The 13963-nt window shown below is 41.1% G+C and overlaps 1 protein-coding gene across 1 annotated transcript; it reads left to right on the forward strand.

Moving 5' to 3' along the window:
* Positions 1-7603: 7603 nt before the first annotated feature.
* On the forward strand, positions 7604-13569 carry cdx1b (caudal type homeobox 1 b). The gene is made up of 3 exons (XM_034607319.1): positions 7604-8152; positions 12863-13011; positions 13146-13569. Exons 1-3 carry the CDS (start codon positions 7618-7620, stop codon positions 13380-13382), a joined length of 921 nt encoding a protein of 306 aa, XP_034463210.1. The 5' UTR covers positions 7604-7617; the 3' UTR covers positions 13383-13569.
* Positions 13570-13963: the final 394 nt, after the last annotated feature.

A 13963-nucleotide genomic window follows, 5' to 3' on the forward strand; every position in this document is an offset into this window, starting at 1 on the left:
TATTTTTCTGGTTTTAAAGTAGTTTCAGACTCGTCACTTTAAACAACTCCTGTGTCACGTGACCATCACTGTTACTATGACGACCACATTGTCTCGTCTCCAGACATTTCCTCAGAACTATGCAGGAGGAGATCAGTCATACTATTCTCGGCCCCCGGAACCGATGGGGCCCTTCATCACTCAGCCTGGACACCCGGGGTACTGGAGCGGGCCCCCCCAGGCCCCACGGCCCTGGGGGGGCCCAAAGCCGTACGGAGCGCTGCCAAAACACACGGGTAGGTCAAAGGTCAAAATCTCCACAGACACGAAGAACTGATGGATGTTCGTAACATGACGCTGATGACATCATCGCTCTCTCTCTGTCAGTGTACGTGGTGGAGCAGCAGGACCACCATGGCGGCGAGGACTCGTGCCTGAGAGCCTGTTCCACCGCTCTGTGCTGCTGTTGCCTCTGGAACATGTTGACCTCTCACCTTGGCTGACCTTTGACATCTCATCTTTACCCATCATGCAGTAGGGCCATCATGAAGGGCCATCATGACGACACCATCACTGGGAAACTCCCAATTACAATCACGGATGAAGCAACCGACCGAGACATGTCGACTGCATCTCAACATTATGTTGCCATGACGACAGCCCACCCTCCGTTGCTTCTTTAGGAACACATTCCTACACTCGCGTCATTTTCTCTGTACTTGTGTTTTCTATGTCGCACAAATAAAATGTGTCACAACAAGTTCTTAACTTACATTTCATTTCAAACAAGTATTTTCTGCCTTTTACTAAATCACATCTGACGCTTTTTATTAATTTGTTATTCACATTTTTTTAATAGTTCTTTTACACTTTGTCTAAATGTTTTTTAAGTTCTAGGAGAAAAACACTTTCAATACAAATAAAGTTTCAGAACCAAATTACTGGAGCCTAAGTTTTGATGACAGCGCCACCTAATGTTACTGCTTGAGAAGTGAACGTGAATTACTGTAAAAACTGTTGTGCTTACAAAGTTAAAATAAAAGTGTAATGAAGTGTAAACCCACCAAACTGCTCATGTGTGCGTCCTGACGTCAGTCATCTTCTTCTCTTGTATCCAAACAACAAAATCTGTCCTTTTTCTCATTGGAAAAAAATCTTTGCTTCATATTGTGTGAATGTTTGATTTCACGACAACAGCTGATCGTCATGAAACCAGTTCTTCTTACAGGGTGAGGACACGTGTTGTGACTTCCTGTGGATCACATGGTTCTGAAGTAACTTTAACTAACTACAGGTGAACTTGTTCTTTCTCAGAGAAGAACTTTTATTTCAGCTGATCACCAGGGGGCAGCAGTCAGCTGTGAAGGGAGACTTCATTCTGTCTGAAGAACAAGAAACAACATTAAACTCACACAATTCACTTTTTATTCAACATTAAGTCATTCTATTGAGATTTATTATTATTATTATTATTATTATTATTATTATTATTATTATTATTATTATTATTAATAATAATAATAGTAAGTGGGTTTTTACATGAATTACTGAATAATGCAGAGAACTAGAAATCATTGGAACTAAATATTCCATGTTTATTCTCAGGTGACGAGTGGAGCTTTGGTTGTATCAGATATGTTGGTAACGTTTTCACAGAAACTGGATAAAAAGACTTTAATGCTTTAACTCACGATGAGTGTTTGCTTAATTTAGTTAAAATCATAGTTTTCACATAGCGTTCAGAGAACCACGCTAACATGAAGTAGCTTTAAATGCTAAATACAGCTCCACCCCAGGTTTGTTTCGGAGACAGAAGCAATATCATCACATGTTATAATATCATCACATGTTATCATATCATCACATGTTATCATATCATCACATGTTATCATATCATCACATGTTATCATATCATCACATGTCATAATATCATCACATGTCATAATATCATCACATGTTATCATATCATCACATGATATAATATCATCACATGTTATCATATCATCACATGTTATCATATCATCACATGTTATAATATCATCACATGTCATAATATCATCACATGTCATAATATCATCACATGTTATCATATCATCACATGATATAATATCATCACATGTTATCATATCATCACATGTTATCATATCATCACATGTTATCATATCATCACATGTTATCATATCATCACATGTCATAATATCATCACATGTTATCATATCATCACATGTTATCATATCATCACATGTTATCATATCATCACATGTTATCATATCATCACATGTTATCATATCATCACATGTCATAATATCATCACATGTTATCATATCATCACATGTTATCATATCATCACATGTTATCATATCATCACATGTTATCATATCATCACATGTTATCATATCATCACATGTCATAATATCATCACATGTTATCATATCATCACATGTTATAATATCATCACATGTTATCATATCATCACATGTTATAATATCATCACATGTCATAATATCATCACATGTCATAATATCATCACATGTTATCATATCATCACATGTTATCATATCATCACATGTTATCATATCATCACATGTTATCATATCATCACATGTCATAATATCATCACATGTTATAATATCATCACATGTCATAATATCATCACATGTTATCATATCATCACATGTTATAATATCATCACATGTTATCATATCATCACATGTCATAATATCATCACATGTCATAATATCATCACATGTCATAATACCATCACATGTTATCATATTATCACATGTCATAATATCATCACATGTTATAATATCATCACATGTTATCATATCATCACATGTTATCATATCATCACATGTTATAATATCATCACATGTTATCATATCATCACATGTTATCATATCATCACATGTTATAATATCATCACATGTTATAATATCATCACATGTTATCATATCATCACATGTCATAATATCATCACATGTCATAATATCATCACATGTTATCATATTATCACATGTTATCATATTATCACATGTCATAATATCATCACATGTTATAATATCATCACATGTTATAATATCATCACATGTTATAATATCATCACATGTCATAATATCATCACATGTTATCATATCATCACATGTTATAATATCATCACATGTTATAATATCATCACATGTTATCATATCATCACATGTTATAATATCATCACATGTTATCATATCATCACATGTTATCATATCATCACATGTTATCATATCATCACATGTTATAATATCATCACATGTTATAATATCATCACATGTTATAATATCATCACATGTTATAATATCATCACATGTTATCATATCATCACATGTTATAATATCATCACATGTTATAATATCATCACATGTTATAATATCATCACATGTTATCATATCATCACATGTTATAATATCATCACATGTTATCATATCATCACATGTTATAATATCATCACATGTTATAATATCATCACATGTTATCATATCATCACATGTTATCATATCATCACATGTTATCATATCATCACATGTTATAATATTATTACATGTTGAAACTGAAACCCATCAAATCATCCCAGTTCATTTAGGCTCAGGAAAATAACTGAGCTTTCAAGAGAAGCTAAAGGTCTATGCTAAGCTAACACCTGATGTTTTGTGTTTTTGATTTATTTTAAAAAGTGAAACTTTGATGAAGCAGTAACTTCTGCTGGGTCTCAACCCGTTAGCGGTGTATGCTAGGCTAACAGAGCGGAAGCAGCTGGCGCTGGAAGTTTTCAGGATTAAAAACCTCGTCAACGTTTCTTATTCTCACACAAACTGTGTCAAGGTGAAGATCGAGAGGCAGCGAGGCCATAAAGGTTTCAGCCTTTACGACCCGTCATCATCCACCTTTCAATAAAATGGAGTTTTATGGCCGTTAGCGGGTTAATGGTTCACCTGGAGACAGGTGACAGAGGGAGACACAAGATGGACGCTCGCACACAATCCTCCTTATCATCTTTTCATTTCGGTCTGCGTCCATCATTCTTCCTTTTCTTTTCTCATTTTATCCTCATTCCATTTCTTAAGATTTTATTAATGATAAATGAATTAAATCAAAGTAACTTGTCAAACATTTAATCAACTAAATGTGATGAACATGTTATTTAATTGATTATTTCCATTTTATGAAACTTTATTTTTCTACCTCACAACATTTCAAAGGAAAATGTTTGTAGTTTTTATTACTGCTCTTTCTAAATTTATTTCTTAATTTTATTTGGATTTATCTGGATTCTCCCTATAAATTATTGTAAGTTTATTAAACCATTACAATTCACACTGTGTGTATTTAAATGTTATTTTAAACTTCCAGGTGACCAAGAAAATATTCCAGCTCTGTGAATTAATATAACTAATTTCAATATTATACATATAATATACAAATAATATAAATAATCAATTGATCATTATCAATAAAATCAGTTTGTTCATTATTCATAATTAAATCTTATTTTAATGATGAAATGCTTTATCACATGAGTGTTATCTAAACACAGGATGTAAATGTGGTGGAATGCACGAGGAGATTTGTATTTGTTGTAATGTGTCGTCGTTCATCATCGGTTTGTGCAGCAGCTGAAGTTTTTAACAGATACTTTGATTAACAGAGATCAGCTACATTATAGTCTGTTGTATAATATATATATATTATTACTATATTTGATTATATTATATATGTTACTTGTTTATATACTAATCATAAATGTTGAACTGGGGACAAGTTCATTTGAGTTTCATGGATGTCAAACTAAATTCATCAATGTGTCTATTTATTATATTTAATCTCAAAATCTCTCACCTGCCATATCTTCATTAAAAGAAAAAAAATCTAACTTTTATCAGTTCAGTTATTTTTAATTTAATCAATAATATAAATGTTGCAACAGAATAACACAATAAGAGGTCAAGATTTAAGTATATAGAAAATAGAAAAATATTTCTGTTCATTAAAAATATTTGATAAACAGAGGCTCAGTATGCCACATAATATATAACATAAACACTAAATAAATACATTATACACACTACATAAATATTATATAAACAATATATAAATATAACATAAATACTACAAAATACTAGATGAATATAACATAAATACTGCATCAATATAAGATTAATACTATATCAATACAATGTCAATATAACATCAATATAAGATCTATCAAACAGTTGAAAACACCAATAGTCGTGTGTATAATGATAATTATTGTAGTGTTTATGTGATTTTACTGCACTAAACTAAACTAAATACTCATCAGTGTAAAACAATAAATCTCCAATAAATCCATAAAGGCAGTTAATTCCTCTTCAGGAGGCAGCGGAGGGGGAATCGGATAGCGGACGGGCAGGAGGGCAGCTTCTGCTGGAGGGTTGTCGGTTTAAATCCATGATGAACCTCCTCAACATGTGAAACATATTCATATTGAAAAGGGTGTCAAATGTTTTTACTTTCTCAGGTCCAGGTTTAGTTTGGTTTAGTTTAGAGTTTAGATTTGACTCAGTCTCTTTCCACCGTGAGAAACTGACTCTTTTATTCTTTTTATTCTTCAAAATAAATCTTTCTCTTTGCAATGTGGTTTATAAAACTTAAGTACGATGTTATTCCCACTGACTTGTTGATACTTGAAATAATAGTTGACAAAAGTAATAAAACATGCGTTATTAATATTAAATGAACATGATTGCTGAGCATAAGACAAGCAGGTGGAAAACACGTAATAAAAACATAGTTTGACCAGAGATGAAATTAGTATTAGAACATTTGAATGTATTTATTCGTGTTAGATGAAAGTGTGAATTAAGTGAGGAAATACATCGTGATATTGCTTCATGAAAAAAGTTTTTCTCTTGTCTTTTCTAAATAGCGAAATGAAAAGTTTCAGGAGTATTAAGGTTCACTTCATTTATTCTCAGACATTGTTTTTTTATTTAGAAAGATATTTTACTTTATTTTTCTCTTGTTATATATTTAGGATTATTTTCATTTTATGGATGAATCAACTTGTTCTTTGAGTGACAGATTATCTTTTTGATATAATGATAACATAGTAATAACATAATAATACTAATACGTCACTGATGTTCGTCTCTTTACTGTCACTTTACAGTTTGGCTCTTATCCTTTCATCCTATCTCTGAAGTGCAGCAGCAGACTGTCATGCAAATGAGGCTGAAGAGAAGAGACTGCAGGGAGAGAGGGAGGGAGAGAGGGAGGGAGAGGGAGAGAGAGAGAGAGAGAGAGAGGGAGGGAGGGAGAGAGGGAGGGAGGGAGGGAGAGAGAGAGAGAGGGAGGGAGAGAGGGAGGGAGGGAGGGAGAGAGGGAGGGAGGGAGGGAGAGAGAGAGAGAGGGAGGGAGAGAGGGAGGGAGAGAGACTGAGAGGGAGGAGAGAGAGAGAGAGAGAGGGAGAGAGAGAGAGAGAGAGAGAGAGAGAGAGGGAGGGAGGGAGGGAGGGAGAGGGAGAGAGAGAGAGAGAGAGAGAGAGAGAGGGAGGGAGGGAGAGAGAGAGGGAGGGAGGGAGAGAGAGAGAGAGAGAGAGAGAGAGAGACAGAGAGAGAGAGAGAGAGAGAGAGAGAGACAGAGAGAGAGAGAGAGAGAGAGAGAGAGAGAGAGAGAGAGAGAGAGAGAGAGGAGCTCACTCTACCTGAGGACAGGTGAGAGAGAGAGAGACAGAGAGAGAGAGAGATAGAGAGAGAGAGAGAGACAGAGAGAGAGAGAGACAGAGAGAGAGAGAGAGAGAGAGAGAGAGACAGAGAGAGAGACAGAGAGAGAGAGAGAGAGAGACAGAGAGAGAGAGAGAGAGAGACAGAGAGAGAGAGAGAGAGAGAGAGAGACAGAGAGAGAGAGAGAGAGAGAGACAGAGACAGAGAGAGAGAGACAGAGAGAGAGAGAGAGACAGAGAGAGAGACAGAGAGAGAGAGACAGAGAGAGAGAGAGAGAGAGAGAGAGAGAGAGAGAGAGAGAGAGACAGAGAGAGAGAGAGAGAGAGAGAGAGAGAGACAGAGAGAGAGAGAGAGAGAGAGAGGAGCTCACTCTACCTGAGGACAGGTGAGAGACAGGTGAGAGACAGAGAGAGACAGAGAGAGAGAGACAGAGAGAGAGAGAGAGAGACAGAGAGAGAGACAGAGAGAGAGAGAGAGAGAGAGAGAGAGAGACAGAGAGAGAGAGAGAGACAGAGAGAGAGACAGAGAGAGAGAGAGAGAGAGAGAGAGAGACAGAGAGACAGAGAGAGAGAGAGAGAGAGAGAGAGAGAGAGACAGAGAGAGAGAGAGAGAGAGAGAGAGAGAGAGAGAGAGAGAGAGAGAGACAGGTGAGAGACAGAGAGACAGAGAGAGACAGAGAGAGAGAGAGAGACAGAGAGAGAGAGAGAGAGAGACAGAGAGAGAGAGAGACAGAGAGACAGAGAGAGAGAGAGAGAGAGAGAGAGAGAGAGAGAGAGAGAGAGAGAGACAGAGAGAGAGAGAGAGAGAGAGAGAGAGAGAGAGAGACAGAGAGAGAGAGAGGAGCTCACTCTACCTGAGGACAGGTGAGAGACAGGTGAGCGGACGGACAGGCTGGAGCCTCAGTATGCAGAGGGACCCCCCCTCACCTGGAACCATGTACGTCAGTTACCTGCAGCTGGACAAAGAACCCCCCATGTACCCGCACCAGAACCCGGTGACCCGACACCCGGGGCTCAGCCCGCAGAACTTCCCGGTGTCCGCCCCGCCTCAGTACTCTGACTTCGCCGGCTACCACCACCACCACCACGGCCTCAGCAACGACCCGCACCCGGTGCAGCAGGCCGGGCCGGGCGCTGGTGGCTGGAGCCCGGCCTACCCCCCACCTCCTCCGGCCACCCGGGACGACTGGTCCACCCACCACTACGGACACCCGGCCGCCGCCGCCGCCGCCGCAGCAGCGGCCGCGGCTGCCGGGGGAGGTCCCGCCTCGTCCACGGTGCCCGGAGCGGTGGGTCCCACCCTGGGGTTCAGCCCCCCGGAGTTCCCCGGGCAGCCTCCAGCGCTGCTGCCCTCCGCGGGGCAGCTGTCCCCCGGATCCCCGCTGAGGAGGAACCCGTACGACTGGATCCGACGCTCCTCCGCTCCGCCCTCCAACCCAAGTAAGACCCGGGACACCGGCCTCAAGGTCCCGGACAGAATATCATGATGACCCGTAATAACAGTAGAGTTTATATATGTGGTTAAATATAAGATTGTATTATTTAATATATATAATTACATCATTAATTATGTCTATAACACATTTAATTAAATCAATAGTCAGTTATAAACAGTTAAATGATTTTAATATGATAAACACTGGTTCTCAAATATCATTCAAACGTCTTAAATTCAAAAGCAGCTGATGATTTCATTTTTAACAGTTTTTTAAATAATGAGCTTGTGTTGAGCTAAATGAAATCAAATGATAATTATAATTTATATTATATTATTACAATACATTATAATTATAAATCCGGTGTAAAAATATTCAGATAAAACTAGTTAAAGAATGAATCACTAAGAATAAAACATTCTATTTATTTTATGAAACATCTGGTTTAAACCGTTTAATCCCTATGACGATCAATAATAATCATATTATTATAAATTCATAATTGAAGGTCTGCATATTTTTTTAATTTTGGGTGTTGAAGGTTTAAATGTGATTTATAATTTATATTAATATTTCTTCAAACTACTTTTTGGTGAAAGTGCTTTTTTTTCAGAATCTCAGAAACTTGTTTCATTTAATTTAAAGTTTCATTTTTTCAGCTTTTTTTCATTTTAAAAATATCAATTTCGATTATTTGGTTCATAATTCCATTGAACTCGGTTGATCAGCTGTGACTTTTATTTATCATTAATATCTCAGCAGAAAATTCCTCAAGCTTCACTTGTGTTAGGCACGGCTGTTTGAAGCTGGTGTGAAGTCAGTGTGAAGCTGGTGTGAAGCGGTGTGAAGTCAGTGTGAAGCTGGTGTGAAGTCAGTGTGAAGCTGGTGTGAAGTCAGTGTGAAGCGGTGTGAAGCGGTGTGAAGTCAGTGTGAAGCTGGTGTGAAGTCAGTGTGAAGCTGGTGTGAAGTCAGTGTGAAGCTGGTGTGAAGCGGTGTGAAGTCAGTGTGAAGCTGGTGTGAAGTCAGTGTGAAGCTGGTGTGAAGTCAGTGTGAAGCTGGTGTGAAGTCAGTGTGAAGCGGTGTGAAGTCAGTGTGAAGCTGGTGTGAAGCTGGTGTGAAGTCAGTGTGAAGCTGGTGTGAAGTCAGTGTGAAGCGGTGTGAAGTCAGTGTGAAGCTGGTGTGAAGCTGGTGTGAAGTCAGTGTGAAGCTGGTGTGAAGTCAGTGTGAAGCGGTGTGAAGTCAGTGTGAAGCTGGTGTGAAGGCGTGTGAAGCTGGTGTGAAGTCAGTGTGAAGCTGGTGTGAAGTCAGTGTGAAGCTGGTGTGAAGCGGTGTGAAGTCAGTGTGAAGCTGGTGTGAAGTCAGTGTGAAGCTGGTGTGAAGTCAGTGTGAAGCGGTGTGAAGCGGTGTGAAGTCAGTGTGAAGCTGGTGTGAAGTCAGTGTGAAGCTGGTGTGAAGCTGGTGTGAAGTCAGTGTGAAGCTGGTGTGAAGTCAGTGTGAAGCGGTGTGAAGTCATTGTGAAGCTGGTGTGAAGCTGGTGTGAAGTCAGTGTGAAGCTGGTGTGAAGCGGTGTGAAGTCAGTGTGAAGCTGGTGTGAAGCGGTGTGAAGTCAGTGTGAAGCTGGTGTGAAGTCAGTGTGAAGCTGGTGTGAAGTCAGTGTGAAGCGGTGTGAAGCGGTGTGAAGTCAGTGTGAAGCTGGTGTGAAGTCAGTGTGAAGCTGGTGTGAAGCTGGTGTGAAGTCAGTGTGAAGCTGGTGTGAAGTCAGTGTGAAGCTGGTGTGAAGGCGTGTGAAGCTGGTGTGAAGCTGGTGTGAAGGCGTGTGAAGCTGGTGTGAAGCGGTGTGAAGTCAGTGTGAAGCTGGTGTGAAGGCGGTGTGAAGCTGGTGTGAAGCTGGTGTGAAGCGGTGTGAAGTCAGTGTGAAGCTGGTGTGAAGTCAGTGTGAAGCTGGTGTGAAGTCAGTGTGAAGCTGGTGTGAAGCTGGTGTGAAGCGGTGTGAAGTCAGTGTGAAGCTGGTGTGAAGTCAGTGTGAAGCTGGTGTGAAGGCGTGTGAAGCGGTGTGAAGTCAGTGTGAAGCTGGTGTGAAGGCGTGTGAAGCTGGTGTGAAGTCAGTGTGAAGCTGGTGTGAAGGCGTGTGAAGCTGGTGTGAAGTCAGTGTGAAGCTGGTGTGAAGTCAGTGTGAAGCTGGTGTGAAGGCGTGTGAAGCCGGTGTGAAGTCAGTGTGAAGGCGGTGTGAAGCTGGTGTGAAGATGGTGTGAAGTCAGTGTGAAGCTGGTGTGAAGTCAGTGTGAAGGCGGTGTGAAGCTGGTGTGAAGCGGGTGTGAAGTCAGTGTGAAGCCGGTGTGAATGGCGGTGTGAAGCTGGTGTGAAGCTGGTGTGAAGCGGGTGTGAAGTCAGTGTGAAGCCGGTGTGAATGGCGGTGTGAAGCTGGTGTGAAGCTGGTGTGAAGCGGTGTGAAGTCAGTGTGAAGCTGGTGTGAAGTCAGTGTGAAGCGGTGTGAAGTCAGTGTGAAGTCAGTGTGAAGCTGGTGTGAAGTCAGTGTGAAGCCGTTGTGAAGTCAGTGTGAAGCTGGTGTGAAGTCAGTGTGAAGGCGGTGTGAAGCTGGTGTGAAGATGGTGTGAAGCTGGTGTGAAGCGGTGTGAAACCGGTGTGAAGCCAATATGAAAGTAGTGTGAAGCGGTGTCAAGTGGTGTGAAGTCGATGTGAAGTCGGTGTGAAGTCAGTTTGAAGCTGGTGTGAAACCGGAGTGAACACGGTGTGAACCGGTGTGAAGCCAATATGAAAGTAGTGTCAAGCGGTGTAAAGTGGTGTGAAGCTGGTGTGAAGCCAGTGTGAAGCTGGTGTGAAGCCAGTGTGAAGCTGGTGTGAAGCTGGTGTGAAGCTGGTGTGAAGCCAGTGTGAAGCTGGTGTGAAGCTGGTGTGAAGCTGGTGTGAAGCCAGTGTGAAGCTGGTGTGAAGCTGGTGTGAAGCTGGTGCGTCATCATTTACAAAAGTCTCAGTTTCTGTTCAGATTAAAACACGAGTCACAGAATCAGTTTGTGTGAAACAGTGAAGTGTGAGTGTGTGTGTGTGTGTGTGTGTGAGAGAGAGAGAGTGTGTGTCCGTGTGTGAGAGAGTGTGTGTCAGTGTGTGTGTCAGTGTGTGTGTGTGAGAGAGAGTGTGTGTCAGTGTGTGTGTGTGTGTGTGTGTGTGTGTGTGTGTGTGAGAAAGAGTGTGTGTCTGTGTGTGTGTCAATGTGTGTGTGTGTGTGTGAGAGAGAGTGTGTGTCAGTGTGTGTGTCAGTGTGTGTGTCAGTGTGTGTGTGAGAGAGAGTGTGTGTCAGTGTGTGTGTCAGTGTGTGTGTGAGAGAGAGTGTGTGTCAGTGTGTGTGTCAGTGTGTGTGTCAGTGTGTGTGTCAGTGTGTGTGTGAGAGAGAGTGTGTGTCAGTGTGTGTGTCAGTGTGTGTGTGAGAGAGAGTGTGTGTCAGTGTGTGTGTCAGTGTGTGTGTCAGTGTGTGTGAGAGAGAGTGTGTGTCAGTGTGTGTGTCAGTGTGTGTGTGAGAGAGAGTGTGTGTCAGTGTGTGTGTCAGTGTGTGTGTCAGTGTGTGTGTGAGAGAGAGTGTGTGTCAGTGTGTGTGTCAGTGTGTGTGTGAGAGAGAGTGTGTGTCAGTGTGTGTGTCAGTGTGTGTGTCAGTGTGTGTGAGAGAGAGTGTGTGTCAGTGTGTGTGTGTGTGTGTGAGAGAGAGTGTGTGTCAGTGTGTGTGTCAGTGTGTGTGTCAGTGTGTGTGTCAGTGTGTGTGTGAGAGAGAGTGTGTGTCAGTGTGTGTGTCAGTGTGTGTGTGAGAGAGAGTGTGTGTCAGTGTGTGTGTCAGTGTGTGTGTCAGTGTGTGTGTGAGAGAGAGTGTGTGTCAGTGTGTGTGTGTGTGTGTGTGTGTGTGTGTGTGAAAGAGTGTGTGTCTGTGTGTGTGTCAATGTGTGTGTGTGTGTGTGTGTGTGAAAGAGTGTGTGTCTGTGTGTGTGTCAATGTGTGTGGGTGTGTGTGTGTGTGTTGTATAAATAAATGTAAACAGCTCATGAATTGACTTTTCGCAGCTGAACTCATTTGTGTGTGTGTAGAAACGTCAGATAACAGCAGTTGTGTATTTGAAAGCGATCTGAAGACGGAGCTCCGTCACATTCAAAACTCGTTTCAGTTCAGATTCTCTGATTCACTCCGACATCGGACCGACCAATCAGCAGCCAGCAGCAGCATCTGAGAACTGAAAGGAAAACAAAGAGACATTTTTAATTAATTGTTTTCAGTTGTGATATTTAATCAATAATATATTAACTATATGATCAATGCTATATATATGAAAAGGAATATAATAAAATGTGTTATTTTTGTTTAGAAACAAGTAAATTATATTAAATATAGTAAATAATTCTTTGATCTGTTGAAGAATACCTCGAGAGCGCCCTCCTGGTGAACTGCAGCAGTTGTTATATATAAAGAATATGGAGGGTTTGTAGTGACCTCATCTGAAAACACGATGTTCACGACTCGTGCTCCATGGTCAGGACGTTTACTGACTGCAGTTCACACACTGGCCACCGGTGTCAGTAGTAAGATGTTTTTTTAACGTTACATAGAGAACCATGTTGTTCCCATGTTTGTCTCAGTGTGGGCGGAGCTCTTTAATAAATCCCCCGTCACGCAGATTCCAGCTTTAATTCAGATTTGTTTGAAATTTGTTTAACAGACGGAAAGACTCGGACCAAAGACAAGTACCGTGTGGTTTACACCGACCACCAGCGTCTGGAGCTGGAGAAGGAGTTTCACTACAGCAGATACATCACCATCCGGAGGAAGGCGGAGCTCGCCACGGCGCTCAGCCTCTCGGAGAGACAGGTACTGATTCACAGCATAAAAACATTTAGAGTTGTGGTAAATGTGCAAAAACACAAATACGGTCCTCGCTAAATATTCAGAAAAGTTTTCTGGTATTAAATAAAAATCAAAAATGTTTTTTTCTTCTGCTCCAGGTGAAGATCTGGTTCCAGAATCGTCGGGCGAAGGAACGCAAGATCAACAAGAAGAAGCTGCAGCAGCCCGCCTCCTCCACGACCACGCCCACCCCTCCCAACGGGAGCAATGGCAGCGGAGGAGGAGGGGGAGGCGGTCTCCATAGAAACGGAGGCAGCAGTGTCCCCATGGTGACGAGCAGCAGCGGGCTGGTGTCCCCCTCGTCGCTGCCTCTAAACATCAAGGAGGAGTACTGACGAGGACGAGGACGCTTTATCGGACGCTGATTTCAGGGATCGCGACCAAAAGTAAATTCATCAGACTGAAAAACGTTTTGCGTCCCGTCCCCGTGGAGATGAAGTTCGCAGAAACTGGGCGACAGAACTTCTTCTGGCTTCAGACTTTAGTTGCAGGTCGTTCGTCAGGAGGATTCGACTGCACAGATGAAATCAGTCGGTTTGGTTTCATTCAGACTTTACTCAACACGCTTTTAAAAACCATCTTCTTATCATTTGTTCTGTTGGTGAAAACATTTTCTTAACGCTTGTAGTTTTAGTCGAACTTTATTCAACTTCACAGAACTTTATTTGAATGCAGAGATCCTGCAATTTCCATGTAGGATATTTCCGTGTGAGTGAATCCTTCATCATAAAGAATCATATCATCATTGAGTGACAGTTTGTGTGAAAACATTTGTTTTTATCTCTAAAGCTTAAATACAATTGTCAGAGTTTTGTTTTTATCTTGATCCTGAAGCATTTTTTAAAAGTATTTTCACAATTAATTAACAAATATATTCTCAGGCCATAGGGGGCGATGAAATCCTGTTATCTGAAGT

The sequence above is a fragment of the Hippoglossus hippoglossus genome, chromosome 14, assembly GCF_009819705.1.
Source record: "Hippoglossus hippoglossus isolate fHipHip1 chromosome 14, fHipHip1.pri, whole genome shotgun sequence".
Lineage (NCBI taxonomy): Eukaryota > Metazoa > Chordata > Actinopteri > Pleuronectiformes > Pleuronectidae > Hippoglossus > Hippoglossus hippoglossus.

Excerpts from the sequence above, each read along its gene's own strand:
- cdx1b (XM_034607319.1), top strand. The coding sequence starts at position 7,618 with ATGCAGAGGGACCCCCCCTCACCTGGAACCATGTACGTCAGTTACCTG. Across the intron at positions 8,153-12,862 it reads CGCTCCGCCCTCCAACCCAA|ACGGAAAGACTCGGACCAAA; the intron begins GTAAGACCCGGG and ends TTTGTTTAACAG. Across the intron at positions 13,012-13,145 it reads TCAGCCTCTCGGAGAGACAG|GTGAAGATCTGGTTCCAGAA; the intron begins GTACTGATTCAC and ends CTTCTGCTCCAG.